This window comes from Desmodus rotundus, chromosome 2 (assembly GCF_022682495.2).
Source record: "Desmodus rotundus isolate HL8 chromosome 2, HLdesRot8A.1, whole genome shotgun sequence".
Classification (NCBI taxonomy): Eukaryota; Metazoa; Chordata; class Mammalia; order Chiroptera; family Phyllostomidae; genus Desmodus; species Desmodus rotundus.
Window position 1 is genome coordinate 23,967,929 of NC_071388.1, and position 17,632 is coordinate 23,985,560.

At 34.7% G+C, this 17,632-nt stretch overlaps 1 protein-coding gene across 2 annotated transcripts in view; it reads left to right on the top strand.

The window, feature by feature from the left end:
- The window catches only part of RSRC1 (arginine and serine rich coiled-coil 1), a 315,530-nt gene that overhangs the window by 253,481 nt on the left and 44,417 nt on the right, over positions 1–17,632 (top strand). For both annotated transcript variants that reach the window (XM_045197288.3, XM_024563047.4), the window contains exon 7: positions 8,123–8,191. In XM_045197288.3, coding sequence (XP_045053223.2) covers positions 8,123–8,191 — 69 coding nt within the window. The remainder of the gene's footprint in view (positions 1–8,122; positions 8,192–17,632) is intronic.

Below are 17,632 nucleotides of genomic sequence, written 5' to 3' on the forward strand. Positions count from 1 at the left end.
TGAGGCATGACTAAACGTTTTTACGTGCACATTTGAATTGTTAGTATTTATTAATGGTAGAGGTTATTTTTAAGTTTATATTTAGACCTTTGGAAATCTCTGGAGTTTGCCATTTTTAAATAATAAAGGAAAATTTTGCATTTTTGATGTTCCTAGTAATTTCATTTCCTTGAATTCAAAATTCTTATGATTTAGCAACCAAGTTTTTAAATCTATAGTTATTTATTTCGAGGCATGCATGTCACTCCTTGATCCAAAATTATATCACTTGCCACATTTCTTTATAAATTTCTCCCCGTATAACACAGACCGCCACTTTTTTTTTTTAAGTGACAATAACTAAAAGTTGTTTTCTCCCTACTAACAAAGACATTTTTTTCTGCTGAGGCATTGAAAATATCACCTGATTTTTCTTCTTTAGGTTAAAGTGAAAGCTGCATTAACCGTCAACATAAAAATTCGAAGGAAGTCAAATTCTTAACGTAAATACCACCTTTCGCCCTTTTCTGATTATCCCCTCACCAACACAGAGCACACAGATTGGTAATGCCTTCACTCAGGCTCTTGCTGACCTAGAGCCCTCGCTCACTGCAGCGGTACCTTTCCGAGACACGGGAACTACTGAAGCACGGTGCTGCAGTGTTTGGAATCAAAATTACACTGAATAGAAGCACTGGTCACTGCACCACTTTAAGTGAGCCACTTCAGGGATTTTGGAAAATGGAGGAGGAGGAATCTCAGAATTACTGAAATTTTCTCCAGACCCAAATGTTTATGGAATTTAGCAGAGTTACAAAGAGAAACTCTCTAGATGCATTCACTCGTGCTACCTTAAATATATGAAACAAATAAGCGTATGTTAATGGTTGTTACAAAGCAAGAGGCCTCTTCAGATTTTCCATGTGGAATGAAGTATGTGGATAGAAGTTTCTCCATAAACAGTAACATATGCATGGAAGCAGTTCATTATTCTCTAATTTTGGTTACTGTCTGCTTCCAAGTGAATGAATAGGTAAGAAAGAGTCTATAAAAAAAATAAAAAACATTAAACTAGAATTTACAGGCTCTGTATCTTGGCTATTCTGACTTTTGACTAATTATTTAACTTTTGACTAATTATTTAACTTAAATAATTATTTAACTTAATTATTTAGCCTTTATTGCCTCATCAATAAAATATGAACAGAGATAACTTACCTAGATAAAATACCCATACTTAGAATTCTTTGAAAAATGCCACTTTATATTACATCACTTTTACTCACACTAGTTTTTTAAAGCATATGACAACAATTAAACTGAATAAAAGTGTCATTCATGTGGGAAAGAATAAAATATCCGAAATTTTCTCAAATGTATTTTGATGACTAATCCAACAAAGCCCATATACGTGTGGAGGATGGGCTGGGCAGTGCTGGACATAATGCGGCGCTCTGATTACAGATCGCCCTGTTTTGCAATCACTGCTGAAAATATTTTGACCCAGCAATGCCTGTGAAATGCCCCAGTGTCTTGATCATTTTCTTAGCGTTAATGTGAAAAGCACTCTTATTATAATAAACTGAAATAAAGAGAAATACATATTTTTGCTGGATGTTTTTGTGTAGTTTACTAGTACATTTCTCTCTAGGCTCCAAAATTTATATTAGAGCATTATAAAACTTCAATATCTCGAGAATAATTTTTTTCTTTAACTTTTTAGTTTCAATATTAGAATATATGTATATTTTTTAAATAAAGGTAACATAATAAAGTAAAGAACATGCCAATTGGATTTGGGTAGAAATACTGTCTGCCACATTTGAGCTTAGGCAAGTAAATTAGAGGTTTTCCATACAGACTTCCTGTTTACTTTCTATGCACTTAAATATATACTTATATTCTTTGTTTTACTTAGTAGGGATCATGCTATGTATTGTTATTCAACCAATTTTTTTTACTTAATATTTCTCTTGAAGATATTTCAATATTGTCAATACACAAAAGTCTATCTCATTCTTTTAATGGCTTTATAGTATTTCACAATATCTTAGAAAAATGTTGGAACATATGGATCTTTCTTTTACTTCTAACTCAGGAGTCTTGATAAAGTTACTTAATATTTCTGTGCTTCAGTTTCCTCATCTATAAAATTGGGGATAGAGCCAATGTGAGAACTAAGTGAGTTAGACACACATATACAAACACAAAAACACATAAGTCTTCAGTAATTGTTAACTTTTATAACGATGATGATGATGTTGTCTCTTTTCTCCATGTGTAAATCCCTTTGTACTTTTTCACCGTCTTCAGGGAAAAGGTCTTGGTAAGATCTTCTAACACACTCATTTCATCTCCAGCTATATTCGTCCTGCTCTTCAGTTCATTCGTGGAATTTTACATTGATGATCACAATTTAATTTCCAAGATGCAATTAATATTTTCTTAAATCAATGTAAAGACATTTACACCATTTCTAAAAAACACTCTGTTTGAACTCTCATTCCTCTGCTTTGTTGTTCTAGAGTATTAGTTATCATTTGTGTTTTTGCTTTATCTTTCATCAGATTGGTTTTCCTTGAGTGTCTGTTAATCTAGGTTGGCTATTCATCTTTGTTTTTGACAATCCCTGTAATCCTGCCATTTCAGTTCATTATATCCAGTCTCCATTGATTGTATCAGGAGACAAGGTATGTTGCTGTTAAGGGCACATTGGTAGGCATCCCTTTAGGCATTAGTAGTGACCAGCTGATGCCTTCAGTGGGCTGAGTAATACCTCCTGTGCTCACTACTTTAACCTGTCGTCAAGGAATACCTGTACTCTTACTCGCGTCATATAGGGGGGATGCCATTGTTCAGCTGCTCCAATCGTAAGTCCTCATTTGACATTTGCCCCAGGTGGGCCTAACTCCAATACTTGGTGTCTGCTGACTCTAAAGTTAAAGTGCTCCTGGAGCTTCTCCCATATCCATATAAGTCCTCTGAATATGGTTGGGCTGTGATTTCCTCTAATCGTTTCCCCATAGATCTGAGCCCATCTGCTTTCTGTTTTTTAAGAATTCTTCAACATTTCTGGTCTATTCATGGTGGTACAATTTCAGAGACTGGGCTACATATAGAAAAGAACTCCAGATGAGATTTACACAGAGGAGAAAAGTTAAACCCTTATAAAAATTTTTCTCTGGGAATATTAATACAGCCCTTTCTACAAGTAGGGGATGAGTCGGATACCCTGTCAGTCTTTTTCAATTCTTGACTCAATTGACTTTCTCTCATAGGATATGCAAAGTTGTTCCCCAAATCACTTAAAATCTAACTTAAGCAAATAGTTGCAATAATAAAAAAAAAAAGTCCATCTATGGAATTTTTCAATAAATTATTTCTCAGTAATTTATTTACTTCAATCAACCAGTAAAGATCAGTATAAATGCTGGAGATACACCCTTGACTATACACACTGAATAGTCCCCTACTTAGCCGCATACAGCTCTGCAGCTGGTCTGCTGATCACCATCATTCAAGGAAAACAGCCACAGAGGGGTTCTTTTCCGAAAGCAGACTTCACTTTAGAAGGAAGAACATAATACCTGTGTTAACTTTCCAAATCCTTTTTATTCATTTTTAGGAAACATTCATGGAGCTCTCACTGTTAACCCCCAAATTTCAGTACTCTAAGACAGCATAGACGCTTTCTGTTTGCATCACTGTGTCATAGTACAGGGCATCAGGAAAGCATTGCTGCTCCTTCCAGAAATTCCATGACTCAGGGTTTTTTTTATCTCATGGGTCCTCTGTTCAGCCAATGGATAGGGAAAGAAAATGAAGATTATGTGGTAGTGTTTTATAAGCCAGGTGTGGAAACACGCTAAACATCACTTATGTTCACATCCCATTGGTGTCAACTCAGGTAAATGGCCACACTTAACTTCAAGGAGATAAGAAAGTACAATCTGGCTAAACACTCAGGAGGAGGAGAATGCTAACAATTCCTGTTACATATACTATGTGCTCAACTCTCAAGGAGATGGACATTTTCTCTAATGAAGGAATAAAATATTGTACATTTCCTAAGGAAGGTGTTAAAGTGCCTAAGAAGCAAGGAGGGAGCAGTTAGATCTACTTGGGGACAAGGGGTGTTGGTCAGCAAAGGTTGCAAAGAAGAAGGTAACATTGGAACTAAAATTTTCTGGTGAGAAAGTGAGGTAGGGACCCCAGCAAGAACAAAGGCATGACAATACAAACGAAAGGCAGTATGGCCCAGCAAAACCTCACATCCCTGAGGTATTGAAGGAGGAGCAGTGAATGATGAAGCTAGAAAGTCAGACATTGAAGTCAGACTGTGAAGGGCTTTAGGTGGCTCTAAAGAGATTGGATTTGTATATATCACGAAAGGCATCACATTGCCTTCAGAGGTAGTTTTTGTGTTTAAGAATAGCACATTCATTCATTTAACAATTATGGAGGAACCCGTTTTCTAGATACTATGCTTGCTGCTAGGGATACAAAATAAGGAAGACATTCCTTGCTCTGGTAGCAATATAGAGGGTTCATTGGAGAGAACTGGATCAAAAATACAGAGGCCAAATAGGAGCTCCTTTCTTACTCCTAATGAAGAGAGATGAGCCCTGAACAGGAATATTGGCAATGAAAATGGAAAGGACTGGATGGGTTTAGAGATAAACTGTTTAGTAGAATTGGACGAGCTCCTAGTCAATCAGATGTACTGCATGAAGATAAGATTGGGAGGAAAGGGACACAAAGGTCTCCAACCTGAGAGATAATAGGGAAATACCAAGGGAAGAGGATCAAGTTTGAGGGAAAGATTATGAGTTCCAACCTGGACCTGATTTTGAAACCTCTGTGTGGAGGTATCCAGGAAGTAATTGGAAACTGAGTTCTATGATCAGCAGAGGGGCCAGACTGGAGCTATGATAGATAAACGTATGGGTTGTATTTTAGACTTCTTTAGACTAAGAACAAACCGCAGAAGGAAAAGGTAGGTAAAAGAAACAGCAGCCCAACAAGTTTGAAAAAGAATTATTAGAATTATGAGAACATTTTGATAAAGATGTGGTTGCTTAGCTGTTTGTTTGTTTTTTTTAAGGAGAGAGTATACATAACAAGATAAAACAGATAACTGTTAAATTTGGCTATTACAGAGTTTTTAGGACTCGTAGAAAACCTGTGAGGGCAAAATCCATCAGGAACAAGAAAAGGCAGTAACTTGGTTGCAAGAAGAGTTAATATTGTACAGGACTTGTGAGACTTGAATGTATTTATAGTCTAAAGATAAACAAGAGTAAGTTTGAACCTTAAGATGCATAAAGAACCCTAAAGGAAATGGAAAGGAATAGGTTCTAAAGCCCAGGAGGATGGATTTACTTTCTTAATCAAGGCAAAAAAGAAGTAAGAATTGATCAAAGTGTGGAGATGAATGGGAGTGAGGCTGAGAAAATACAAGGGAGTTCAGGAAACTGGTGTGGGCACTTGTAGTGTAGAAAGCATAGTGAGTGGTAGGAAATGGGAAAGGAAACCAACTATGGATGCTGACTAAGGAGGAACAACATGGAAGGATCCAGGTTAACTTCTAAATCATTGGTTTTTAGTAAAGCTAATAACATTTATATACCATTTTGTAGGGAGCCTCTTCAGCAAAAATAGAAAAAATGGTCAAGATGCGTTGATAACTGCTTGGCAAAACAACAAAGGAATCGGGGAGATGAGGACTTTATAAGTGTGGAATTGAAATAGTTGTCAGTGGGGAAGGGAAAGAAGCAAACCCTGGAGGGTACTGTTAGCCTGGGGGACTTTGGAAGAGCCAAGGGATTGGAAGTTATGAACAAGGTTAGTGGGAGATGTAACTACTTTTGGTAAATGATGTGCTTTATAGTAGGTCCTGCTATAAAATCCTATAAGGGAATCATCATGAATCCTGTACAAAAATAAGAATAGGCCTTACCATTTGCCAGTTAAGTATTCTTTGGTATCATATTTTGTGATTTGTCTAATGAGATTTAATATCACCATCTGTAAAATGGGATGTTCACTTTTTAGAGAATATAAAAAACATTACAATAAATTGAATCATGTATGAATGACCATACATTCTTCCCTATTCACATTTAAATAATAATATCATAAAACAGAAAAAAAAGTTTCTTCCTAATTCCCTTAATCATAGATGAGGAGCTTATCCTAATGTCTCCATTTGAATAAATGAATTTCCTTCAAGTGAATTCATTTAGATTCTTTGTAGAGAACACACAGATTATTAATAATATTTTCAAATGTGTGCTTTTTAAATTACCTATACTATTTTGATGTAATCCAGACTTTTTTATTTATATATACACATATATACATACTTGTGAATCTTGATTGACAGCATGAAGTGTAATTACATAAAATATTTAACCACAGCACAAGAGCCATTTGCAGTTTAAAAAAAAACAACAACAATATTCCAATGAATTGTCTATGTATAACAGCAAATCAGTAAGAAAGGATAAACCAGCATAGTGAAATAGATAAATCAGATTTAGGCAGGGTAGTTTATTGAATTTAAATTGTGCCCAGTTGGCCCAAGAGCTATATATAAGCAATCCATCTTACGTTGTTAATGGAGGTTCTTGAAATCCACCTGATGTTTGCATTATTAAATTTCAGTCTAATGAGCTCTGCTAATACATATTGAAGAGGGTTGTAAGGAGTAGAATGTGAATCTGAGCGGGATAATTTGAAAGAAACATAAGCTGAGCATTTTACATGACTCAAGGGGTATATCTACAATTACACATATAACCAAAATTGAATTTAAATGGAATTTCTATTATCCTTGTCCTTCTACCAGGGAGAATAAAGTGTAAATGAAGTAAAAGTCTTTAGAGTTACTGGTGGTTTGTTTTTATTATCTAATTTAATAGATTCTTGCAGTGATACAGAGTGGCATAAAAGTTTTAATATTTCATGACTTTAAATGCAGCCTAAGTATGTATTAAAGCTTGTAAATGGAAACAGATGTCTGTGTAATTGGATATAGCACTTCACAACACCATTATGTTTTATATTTTTTAGAAGTGTCAATATTAATGGTGAAGAAAAATAAACTTTTAAGAAAAATAGTTATGTCTGTGGTTTGTATTTTCTTTAAATTCCCCATTTAAACCAGGTTTTATGCTTCTAAAGGGTGTGTTGATTTTGCATAGGAAAAATACTTGCAAGCAAAAACTGAGGAGCAAGTGTGTTTATTTTTTTTAAATTACAGTTTGCAATACTGTTATTACTATAATAAAGGCTCATCCAAAGTTTAATGCTGGCACAGTTTGATTCTTTTTCTTTTGACGAGGCAATACTTTTTTAACTTAATATTTCATCAACTATAATGCTATTAGAGACTTATTTTCACTTAGTTCACTCATCAGGCAGTGAGACGGCAATAAAGGAGAATCGCTCCTTTGAGACGTTAATGCTTTGGAATAAATGATGTGCTAGAACAGAAATTTAATTAATTTACAGAGTATATTGATAGTCCCTTGTTACTGCGCTGTATATTTTTAATCTTCTTTAACATCTGTAGTAAAGTGTTTGAAAACCCCTGCAGTTGAGCAACTAGTAGATAATTAAGTAATAAGGGAAGAGGTTTCTAGAGGGAAAAAGATTCTTTTTACCAAATGCTGTCATAACATGAATAAAGAACTGCTACCACGATATGCAATGAAGAAAAAATTATACGCTACCTAATTTGATACTGCTCCAGAGATGTTGATCCTGTTCGCATATTTAAAATGTGAATTGTATCTTAAGAACTTTTCTCTGAAGTTTAAAACATGCTTTGCACTGACAAATCAGATGACCGACAGCTTTCCGCGGTTCATGTGCCATTGTTTAAACTTATGCTGCTTAAATTCATTTTTCTTTTTTGTGCAGAGAGTAGCTTGAACTAAGCTTCAAAGACTCTAAATAAATATTCTAACATACTGAATAAGGATCGTAAATGGTTTGTTGCAGATTTTCAGCCACTTTGTTTTTTTCTTTTGTCTACTTCACAAAAAATATGTAAGGAATTTCTTTTCCCTTTCCCCAATATTTTCACTTTTGATATAGACACAAAATAAGTGCAGAAATTTTATTATTTTTGTTTCAGCGAAAGCTGATGAAGCACTGAAAGCCAAGGAAAAAAATGAAGAAGAAGCAAAGAGAAGAAAGGAGGAAGGTAAAGGCATATGTTCATTTTGTTTCAAAGCATTCACTACAGTGAGGGGTCATTGTTTGGCATGATTGTCTTCATTCCCTGAATTAACCACAGAATCTAATCAAATAAGGGGGTACCTTATGCTATTTCCTGAACCTAAACTATGACATCATTTTCACATTACATTCAATGTCTTGTACACTAATTAATGTTTGCTAACATAAACATTAGTTTATAAGCATCCTAGTATATATTCTGGGGAAAGTAGGGAGATACAAAATTATGAAGTATAGCTGGTATTGGTTTGTTTCCTTCTGACTTTTATCTTTATAGTTAACAAATTATTAAAGTCAATTAAATATTTTTTAATAATAGTGAAGCCCCCACCCAAAGATATTATGCAAAGAAATCTAACATGTTTTTATCTCCCCTAAAAATTTGTATTTCCCCTTTTGTTTGCTGTGATTTATGTGAGTGAAAATTTTGTGTTTTTTCCTTCACAGAAGCTTTATACATGCTCTTCTAAATTACAGTGCTTAAAGCAAGATCCAGGCAAATCTTTCTCAGTCAGTTAAGTTGATGATTCACTTGTACTGGCAATTGTGTCACTTTGCTGGCTAATTAGCAGAGTAACTATTTCCTCTGTGAGCTTTCAAGAAGTTGGAGCTTGATAATGTGTTCCAAATATTGGTTTTGAGTGCTATCCTAAATCTGAAAATTGAAATTTTTGCCATAGAGATAACTTCTCTATGACAGCCAGAAAAAAAATTTCTTTTTCTTTCATTCCCAACTTCCAGTTGTGATCTGAGACCCACTAGAACCTAAAATATTGGAGTATGATTGGTTAGAATGATTAAAAGCAGTATTCTGTGAGAGCCGTGCCCCCAGAGCAAATTAAGAAGAGAAAGAAAAAACCTGTAGAGATTTCAGTGGAGAATACTACAAATGAGGAGATTCACTAAATGTGGACTAATTTATAGATATAAATGTATATAGTGTTCTTACCTTATTTGACCCCCATAAGTCCTTACTCTATCATAAATGTAGAAAACAAGTGAATTCCAATGGCAAAAATCCTAAGTAGAAGTTTCTTCTTTTGGCTTTCTGAAGTGTACATTTTGGCATTGTGATTGGAAGCAAGTATCTGATTTCGGTTATGCGTATGGTCACCCGTAGTACAGATAGATATAATACTAGATGCAAAATAATCTAAGCAAATTATAACAGTAGAGTGTGCCTGTGTTGTGTGGTATTCTGACCAATGTAACTAATTAATAACATAATAGCCCTTATAAAAAAAACTGGTACTATAAATTACAAGTGTGGTACTTATTACCAACCGACACAATGAATATATCTTGCAGTAGTTATTAGTCTAATCCCATTAATTCAAATCTTAATTGGAGTCATAATCAGTTAAAAAAAGGATGGCACTGATATGATAACTACAGATATTAAAATTTCTATGTGCTTTATTATTTTGAAAAGTATATGATATGAATGCATGCCCTAGTGAAAGAAACTGTATAAACACCTCAGAATCCCTCATTTACATGGTGACAACTGATACTCTTTTTTTATTTAATTGGTTCTAAACACCTTTAAAAGGATATTTTGTTAAGAAGCTAAGTAACTATCAATATTTTGTTATTTTGTAATTTCTTTTGAAAGTATTATTTCATTTAGCCTTTCACTAAGTCATACTGACCTTGTACTTGGTCTGTGATTTACAGTAAACTTTTGTATTTCAATATCTGTGAATTGTTGGAAAAGCTCTTCCCTCTAATCATAGCTGTTTTAATTAGCATCCCTATAAGGCTGTCATCCTAACTAGTATATATACCTAGGATTGCATAGGTTTAGTATCCACAATGCCTAGCATTTAGTAGATACTTAGTATCTTGATTATTGCATGAATGAATGAATGAATGAATGACCAGTTTACCCTTCATCCTTTCAAATCCATGCTTAAGTAAATTATCTTACCTTGCAATTGATTCCAAATAACCTAATTGAAAGTGTAACCCTTTTCTAAGACAGGACCTCACCCATTAATGTATTTCTCAAAAGAATTACAGCCATTGAAAAAGAAACCAAGGAATTGCAAAGTAACTACAATATTTGCTAGTATGAATTTATCAAGTCTTTACCTGAGTTCAGAATTTTTTGTGCATCCAAAAAAAAAAAAAAAGAAAAAAGAAAGAAAAGAAAATTGTTACCACAAACGTTGAAAGAAAATTCTACTGGTAAAATAATCTAATGACACAAATATTAAAAGATAAAACATGTCTTTTATTCAGTAGTTTTCCTTTGCTTATACTTTTGTAGGAAAACATAAAAGTAAAACACTAGGTATATTTGTTGTTTGCCTCTAAAATTTTTTTCTTATGGGTTGCCTAGAGACTTGTATGCTATCAAATTAACCTTTCTGAAAATGATTAATGTATAAGCTACATTTATTTTGCTTTATGTAATTAATCTAGCTGCAATTGAAACCTGAGATACATCTGTATGTGTATGTGTATATTCTTCTGCATCTGAAAAAATAATAACCTTTTATTCCCAATCTAGAAGCCACTAGTAATTAACTCTATCACATCATTAATACAGTTCATCTCTTAATTTCTCAGCACAGTGATATGCAGCAGAGGGCTGAAAGCATTGTTAAAATGTAGATAGATGTTATCTACCCAGCTCCCTTTATCCACTCTGTTATCTCAAAAGAGCTGTTGTGTTAGCATAGCAAGATCTGTGCCTTGCAAATACTTCTATTATGTAGTCCCTTCCTTTGAGTGTTCTTAAACCAGTATCATAATTATATTTGCAAGTATTGTATCCAAGACAAAAGTCAGATTACTCATCAAAACTTGTCCAGGGTAACTACTTTGCCTTCTACCTTTTAAACAGTGGGTCCCCATTCAATGCTCCTCACGGCCCTTACGCAGCTCAGTAGCTTGTCCACTTACTGAGTATTACTAGTATGGTAGTGCGGGCCCTCTTTCTCGAACCATTTACTTTATAACTCTTTCCGCTTTAGTTGTATTATGTAAAGGCCACGTTATTTAGAAGTAGAAGTCAACTGAAAATTTAAGTTTATAGCTTTCTTCTTTAAAACTAAACACTTTTTTCTAACTCTAGATTATATTTTAGGAATAATGGATAGTATTAAATCTATCTATTCTGTTTTCTTTCCTATTCTTTGACCTACTCAACAGTTGACTTCTACTTACACTTTTTCTCTGTATGTATTTGAAAATGTTCAGACTACATAGAATTAACAATTGTTTCCATTTTTATCCTTTTGATTTATTTTTGTATTATTGAATGCTTTAGCATAACTGCTTAGGTTTTCTGATTTTATATTTAATATTTTATGCATTAAGGGTTCTATTTATGTTTTAAATCCAGTTATGGGGACAATAGTCTTTCTTTGCACTTTGACTTCTAATATGAATTTCTTATTTGTTGCATAAGTATAGTAGCTTTTTAATTCTTTCTCCCCTTGTGTTTATTCAAAATAGCTCTACCCATCTGTTAGTTTTCTACTTCAAATATTTTTGTTTCCAAAAGTGTTAGGCAACCAACTCTAAATTATGCATGGAAATGGTGGACAGTGATAATATGAACATAATATGAGGTGGTTCAAGTCTCATTTAAGCTGAAATTCATCAAACCTTTTGCCACATCTAATTGACAGGAGGGAAAATAGATTAGCCTTATTTTATCTTTTTTGTTGTTGGTAATCTTTTGGCAAAGGTGGGGTAAAATTACTAGTAGCTGAAAGAAAAAAGAGGTGCCAAGCAATGTTCTAAGTACTTTACATATTTTAACTTTCTTAATCCTCATGAGCTCTCTGAGGTTTGTGCCGTTATTATCCCTGTACTGTAGGGAGGATAGGAAACTAAGGCACAGAGGGCTTGATAACTTGCTGTATAGCCCATAAGTGAAGCCAGTACACAAACCCAGGCAGTATGACTCCAATATACATTCCCCATCTTTAAACAGTCTACACAGGTCACAACCCTTATAATCAGTGTTCAGATAAGTGTGATTCGATTCAGTCTTCCTCTGTCCTTTGCCTTCTTCTCTGGATCTTGCCCTCTAGCCCTTAAGCATTTGTTTACTTTATTTTTCATGTCCTCAGATCTGTATACACATTAGGTTGCATCACTTGGGTTTCTGAGACACCCGACAGGTGAGGTACCCCAGTCAGAAGCACATTTTTCAAAGTGTCTGTGTCCTTTTTCATAATCCCTATCTTTTTCTTCTCCCTAGTGACTGGCTTGTCTGTGTAAGATATTCACTTGTCAAATCCACACCAGCCTTCAGAGCCAGACCTAAACATCTGGTTTCTTAGGTTCCTTTCTCCGAGACCCTGGCTCTCCTAGTGCTTACAAAGCACACTTGGTACCAAGTCTTAGCTACACTTGGGAGAGAACTGTTACAATCCCTTTGTTCCCTCCATTTAGTTCCCTGCCTGAGACCAGAGAAGAAGGTGAAAGTTTGGGGTTCTGTAGTGTCCTTTAGTCCTCCTGGAGACCCTTTATCAAGAAGGTTAGAGTGCAGTTAGTAGGTGTAGAGTTATCATTTAGCAGTCACTGTGTTCAGTTGGCAAGTTGACGGAAGTAGGTTAGACAGAAGTAAGGATTGTCCTTTTTTTGTCTTGTCCTGAATTGGCTACCCATTGCAATACTATTTCCTTGTTAAGTTTAAATATTCGAAAATTTACCTCTCTCCCCTCTTTGTCTTATTGTATTAGGTAGTTCTGTTCCAAGATTTAAAATATCCCTTTAGGAAATTTGTGTTCCCATGTATGAGATTTAGTAGTCCTACATCTTTCATAATGTGGTATTTTTTTAAATATCTGAATAGTGTTTTAACAACATTAGCTTTAATGTTGGAGAGCTGTTTCCTTTAAGTAAATTAATCTGCTTAGTTTGAGTCCATTGCTTCAGTCCATATTTTTTCCTCAAGTTCTTATTTAGCCAAACATCACTCAGCAGCAGTCATTTAGCCTGGCCATCTGTCTTATTTCCCGCAGCAGTGACTTGTCTTTTAGAGTCCCCTTGATTCCAAGTCTGCAAGAATTTGATTTTTAAATAGTTTTAATCTTTCTTTCATACAGTTTTATGTATCACATCATATTATATATTATTTATTCCTCAATTTTGAAGTTTCCAGTACATGTGTACTAATTCATTTTTAACTAACTTTTTAACAAACCAAAGAACCTTTTTTATAGTGATACAGTAGATTTGAAACCATTTTATAGACGTTATAAAATATTAGTGATTGTTCTTTTATTATTATTTATTTTAAAAATACTTTAGCACTCTTCAGTGATTCATAGGTAAAACAGAAAATCAGAGTAGAAAATATAAAAACGTATATCACTTACAGGAAGAAGATAATGTGGTGAGATTAGCTTATTTGAACTCACCCTCCTTCTGAGAACAGATAAAAACACTGGCCAAAATATTAAAATGTACATTTGAAGGCATCAGAGAGTTACTAAGGCAGTGGAGAAGTATGGGTCCCAGTTCCAGAAAAGAAGGTTGAGCTCAATATTTGGAGTCCCCTTTCCCTTGAAGATAATTCCAGTGATGGCATCTGTCTGCCATTCTCGAAGAGGTCACTGAAAGGTTATGAATCTGGGTAGACCATTTGAGAGACTCCTGGAGCTATGGCGAAAACAATCAGAGTTCCAGGCCATTCAAGGAAGGGGAGACTGTGATACCACCAGGAGGCTTTGGGTAGGGACTCTTAACGGATTACTCCCTAAAAGTAAGAATGAATGAGAAATAGGCCCCTGTAGGGACTGGAGCCGAGCTTAGAATCTCAATTTGTAATTGAATTAAGATGACTCAAGATTGCTAGTGCCCCTAGTCAATTACCAGAGCAGATATAAATTCTTTATGAAAGAAAGTAGCACTATCTTAAGCCTTGGATTATCTTTACAGTTGTTTTTATATGACATCCATTAAAAAGTAACCAGGCATATGAGAAAACAAGACAAGAGGAAAAATCATGAAAAAGAGAACAAGAGAAACAACAGTCAGTAGGAATAGATACACAGAGGATCAAAATAATGGAGTTGTTAAACACGTGCCTATTCAAAGGCATTATTCACAATAGCCAAGAAGTAGAGACAAAACTATCCATCACCAAGATGTGGTATATCCATGTAATAGAATACTATTCAACAATAAGAAGGAATATACCGATGCATGGTACACGTTACAACATGAACAAGACTGAAAAACAACTGTATATTACATGGTTCCGTTTATGTGAAATGTCTATAGAAGCAAATGTCTAGAAATCATGCCAGAGGCAGGAACAGGGAATGTTTACTGAGCTTCAGTTGGTCTCTTCCCTTGTTCAAAACAAAACAACAACAACAAAAAAAGGAACTCCTCATTTAGGCTCTTCACCGGTGCAATTCCCTAGACCTGGAAAACTGGAAAGCTTTCCCTCTTCTTTGTCTGGCTAATAAATCCCAATACTTACGGTGTCATCTTAAATGTTGTATCTTCAGAGGAACTATATCCTTACCTCTCAATTTAATCAAGTTTTCTTAATGATACTCTCTTCTAGCGCCTCATGCTGTCTTTTCATAGTATTTATTTCAATTGTTAATCACTTATGATTCAACAAGTACACTATTCCAGTCCTGGGCTACAGGAGAAAACAAAACATGGAGCACATGCTAGTGGGGAGAGTTATATAATAAGCAAATAAGTAAATGTATAATATAAGAAAAAATGGTAACTGGTAGTGAGAACAATAGCACATGGTGACGGGTTGGGGTAAGGATGTTGTTTTTTATGTAGTATATTCAGGAAGGGTCTATAATAATGTGATGTTTGAGCAAAGTTTTGAATGAAGAATATATATACCTTTCAAGTAATGCATTCTTGGTTTCCTCTTTTTCCTGGTAAATCCCACTCTTGTAAATCAATATTCCTAAAATTTGGATTGTCCGATGTTGTGTGTGTTTGATCATTCTTCAAAATAAGAGATGCGAAAATGTAAATATGGGGTTATAATCACCTGCCAACTAACATTTGTAAATTTGTGTTACGTAGCGTCTTACCACTCCAACCACTTTGGCAAGTTAAAAATATTAGCATCTTCTCCGGAATGTCAGAATTATTTTACATAATTGCCAAATTCTATCCCTTATCTATGAACTTATAAAAAACAAAATGGTAGTAATTTCTCTTGTAGAGATGGCAGAGAGTGAGAAAAGAGCCTAATTTGCTAAAATGAGAAAAATTAAACTTTCTGACATAATGAAATTGAAACTGTCTTCAGCATCATACAAAAACACAATTCTGACTACTTTCTCTTCACCCTTACCTTAAGTTATCGAGCTACCTGCTTTGTTGTTGTATCTGTAGAGAGCCATATGTTACCTATTGAGGGTTCTTTTTTTTGTGGGTAAGGGCAGTCTTGTGTATCTACAGAGGTAGGATATCACTTCTGTAACTTCCTCACCCCTTCCCACCAGTTTTTGGTTTTTTTTTCAGCAGTAGCTTAAACTAATAAAGTCAAAACCTGGGTAAATTTCTGACGTGAAGTAAAGGAAAGCTAGTTAGTAGAAATGATTATGAATCAGAAATATGGTCTGTTTTATCCTAGAAATTCTTTTCAATTTTAATATATGAAGTCCTCAACAGTTATTTTCTGAAAGAACTGTATCTAGGGAAAGAGATTGAAAATGGAGAACGCTATTGTTTTCATTATTTAATATGTAGAAGGTTGTTGGCTAAAAGGGAAAAACTAAGCAGAAGAAACATTAACAAAAAGAAAACAAATTTATGGAAGATAATCGGCATCATATGGCATTTTATTACTGGATTAAGTTTCATGAGGGTCCTTATTTTTGGAATTACTAATTATAATAAATTTTATAAATCCACTGGATTAATGAAAGAGTATCAAACAAATAATAGAAGTAATTGCTTTGTGGGCACAGCCATCAGAATATCTTTGAGAGCTTTTTAAATGTAGTATGTGGATTCCCAGGCCTCGCCTCAGACTAAAAGAATCAGGACAGACCCAGCGGGTGTTAATTAACCAGCCAACCAACGCCAGGCCTTAGGTTGGCATTTTTGAACCACTGCTCTCAACCACTCAATTTTGTAGCTAATAATAATATGAATTGGTATATTATGTCTTTTACAAATGAGATTGGCTTTAATGCGTGCAAGTTATTGTTGTCTCCTTCAGTGAAAGCAGTTTTCAAGACATACAGTGAGCTAAGTCTTGTGACCTTCTAGCATCACCCAACTTTGATTTTGTTTTTGCCTTACTGAAAACAGTTTAACCAAGTTTGATATCCTACTTTGTTCGCCAGATACAACTCCAAATGTCTAACAATACTGACAGAGATAAAATCCAGCCTCCAAGGATTGAGTGTTTGACAACATTTAGATTATTCAAAAGATTGTTAACTAAGCTGTGAAAATCCTATTGTGGTTGTAAGGTAGGCTATGAAAATCAAAGTATTAAAGCAATGTCCAGCCCTGGCTGGTGTGGCTCAGTGGATTGAGTGCCAGCCTGTGAACTGAAGGGTCACTGGTTCAATTCCCAGTCGTGGCCCATGCCTGGGTTGTGGGCCAGGTCCCCAGTGGGGGGTGCATGAGAGGCAACCACACATTGATGTTTCTCTCCCTCTCTGCCCCCCTCTTTCTAAAAATAAAGTCTTAAAAAAAAATAAGCAATGTCCACATCATTTAAATAAGTGATGTTTGAAGGAAAACACTTAGTGTACTGGTTTGTCTTTTGAAGTCAGTCACATTATTTTAAATCTATCTCCTGAGCAGAATTATAGAACCTTACATACAGAAACCATGTGATTCGTACTTTTTTGTAATCTCGTTTGCACAGTACCTTACTAAGAATAGTCACTCCTCATGTTTGCTGATAATATTTTCCCATTAATGATGTCTCTCCGCTAAACTGATAAGCCTTTTACTGTGATGTTTTGTGATAAACCACACAGATTTGTTAGGGCAGTTAGCTGGTTGATATCACTGTAAAATGACTTAAACTAATCCATCCCACCCTTAACATTGGCCTTGCTACTAACAGGTATTTGAGCCAATAGGTCTCAAATGCTGTCCTAGAAATCCTGATTACCCCTCATTTTCTCTTCATTTTTAAAATTACAGCTCTTGCTTTCTTGCTTTCGATGTTTTTCTTAGTGCAAGTCAAGGGTAACTATTTAGCAGTTCAGGTTCATCTTTCACATGTGTTTGCTTACTGTCCACCTGTGGAACTGGGCAGAATGCCCCTAGCATACAAAACTATATGGGAAGAAAAGATAAGAAATTATACAAATAGGAAATGAGATTTTTTCCCTAAAAATTAAAGTTGTTCATCTGATAGTATATCTGGATGAAATAAAATTCTAACTATAATTTAAAGAAATCTGTGTTATTTTAGAAGCTTTGG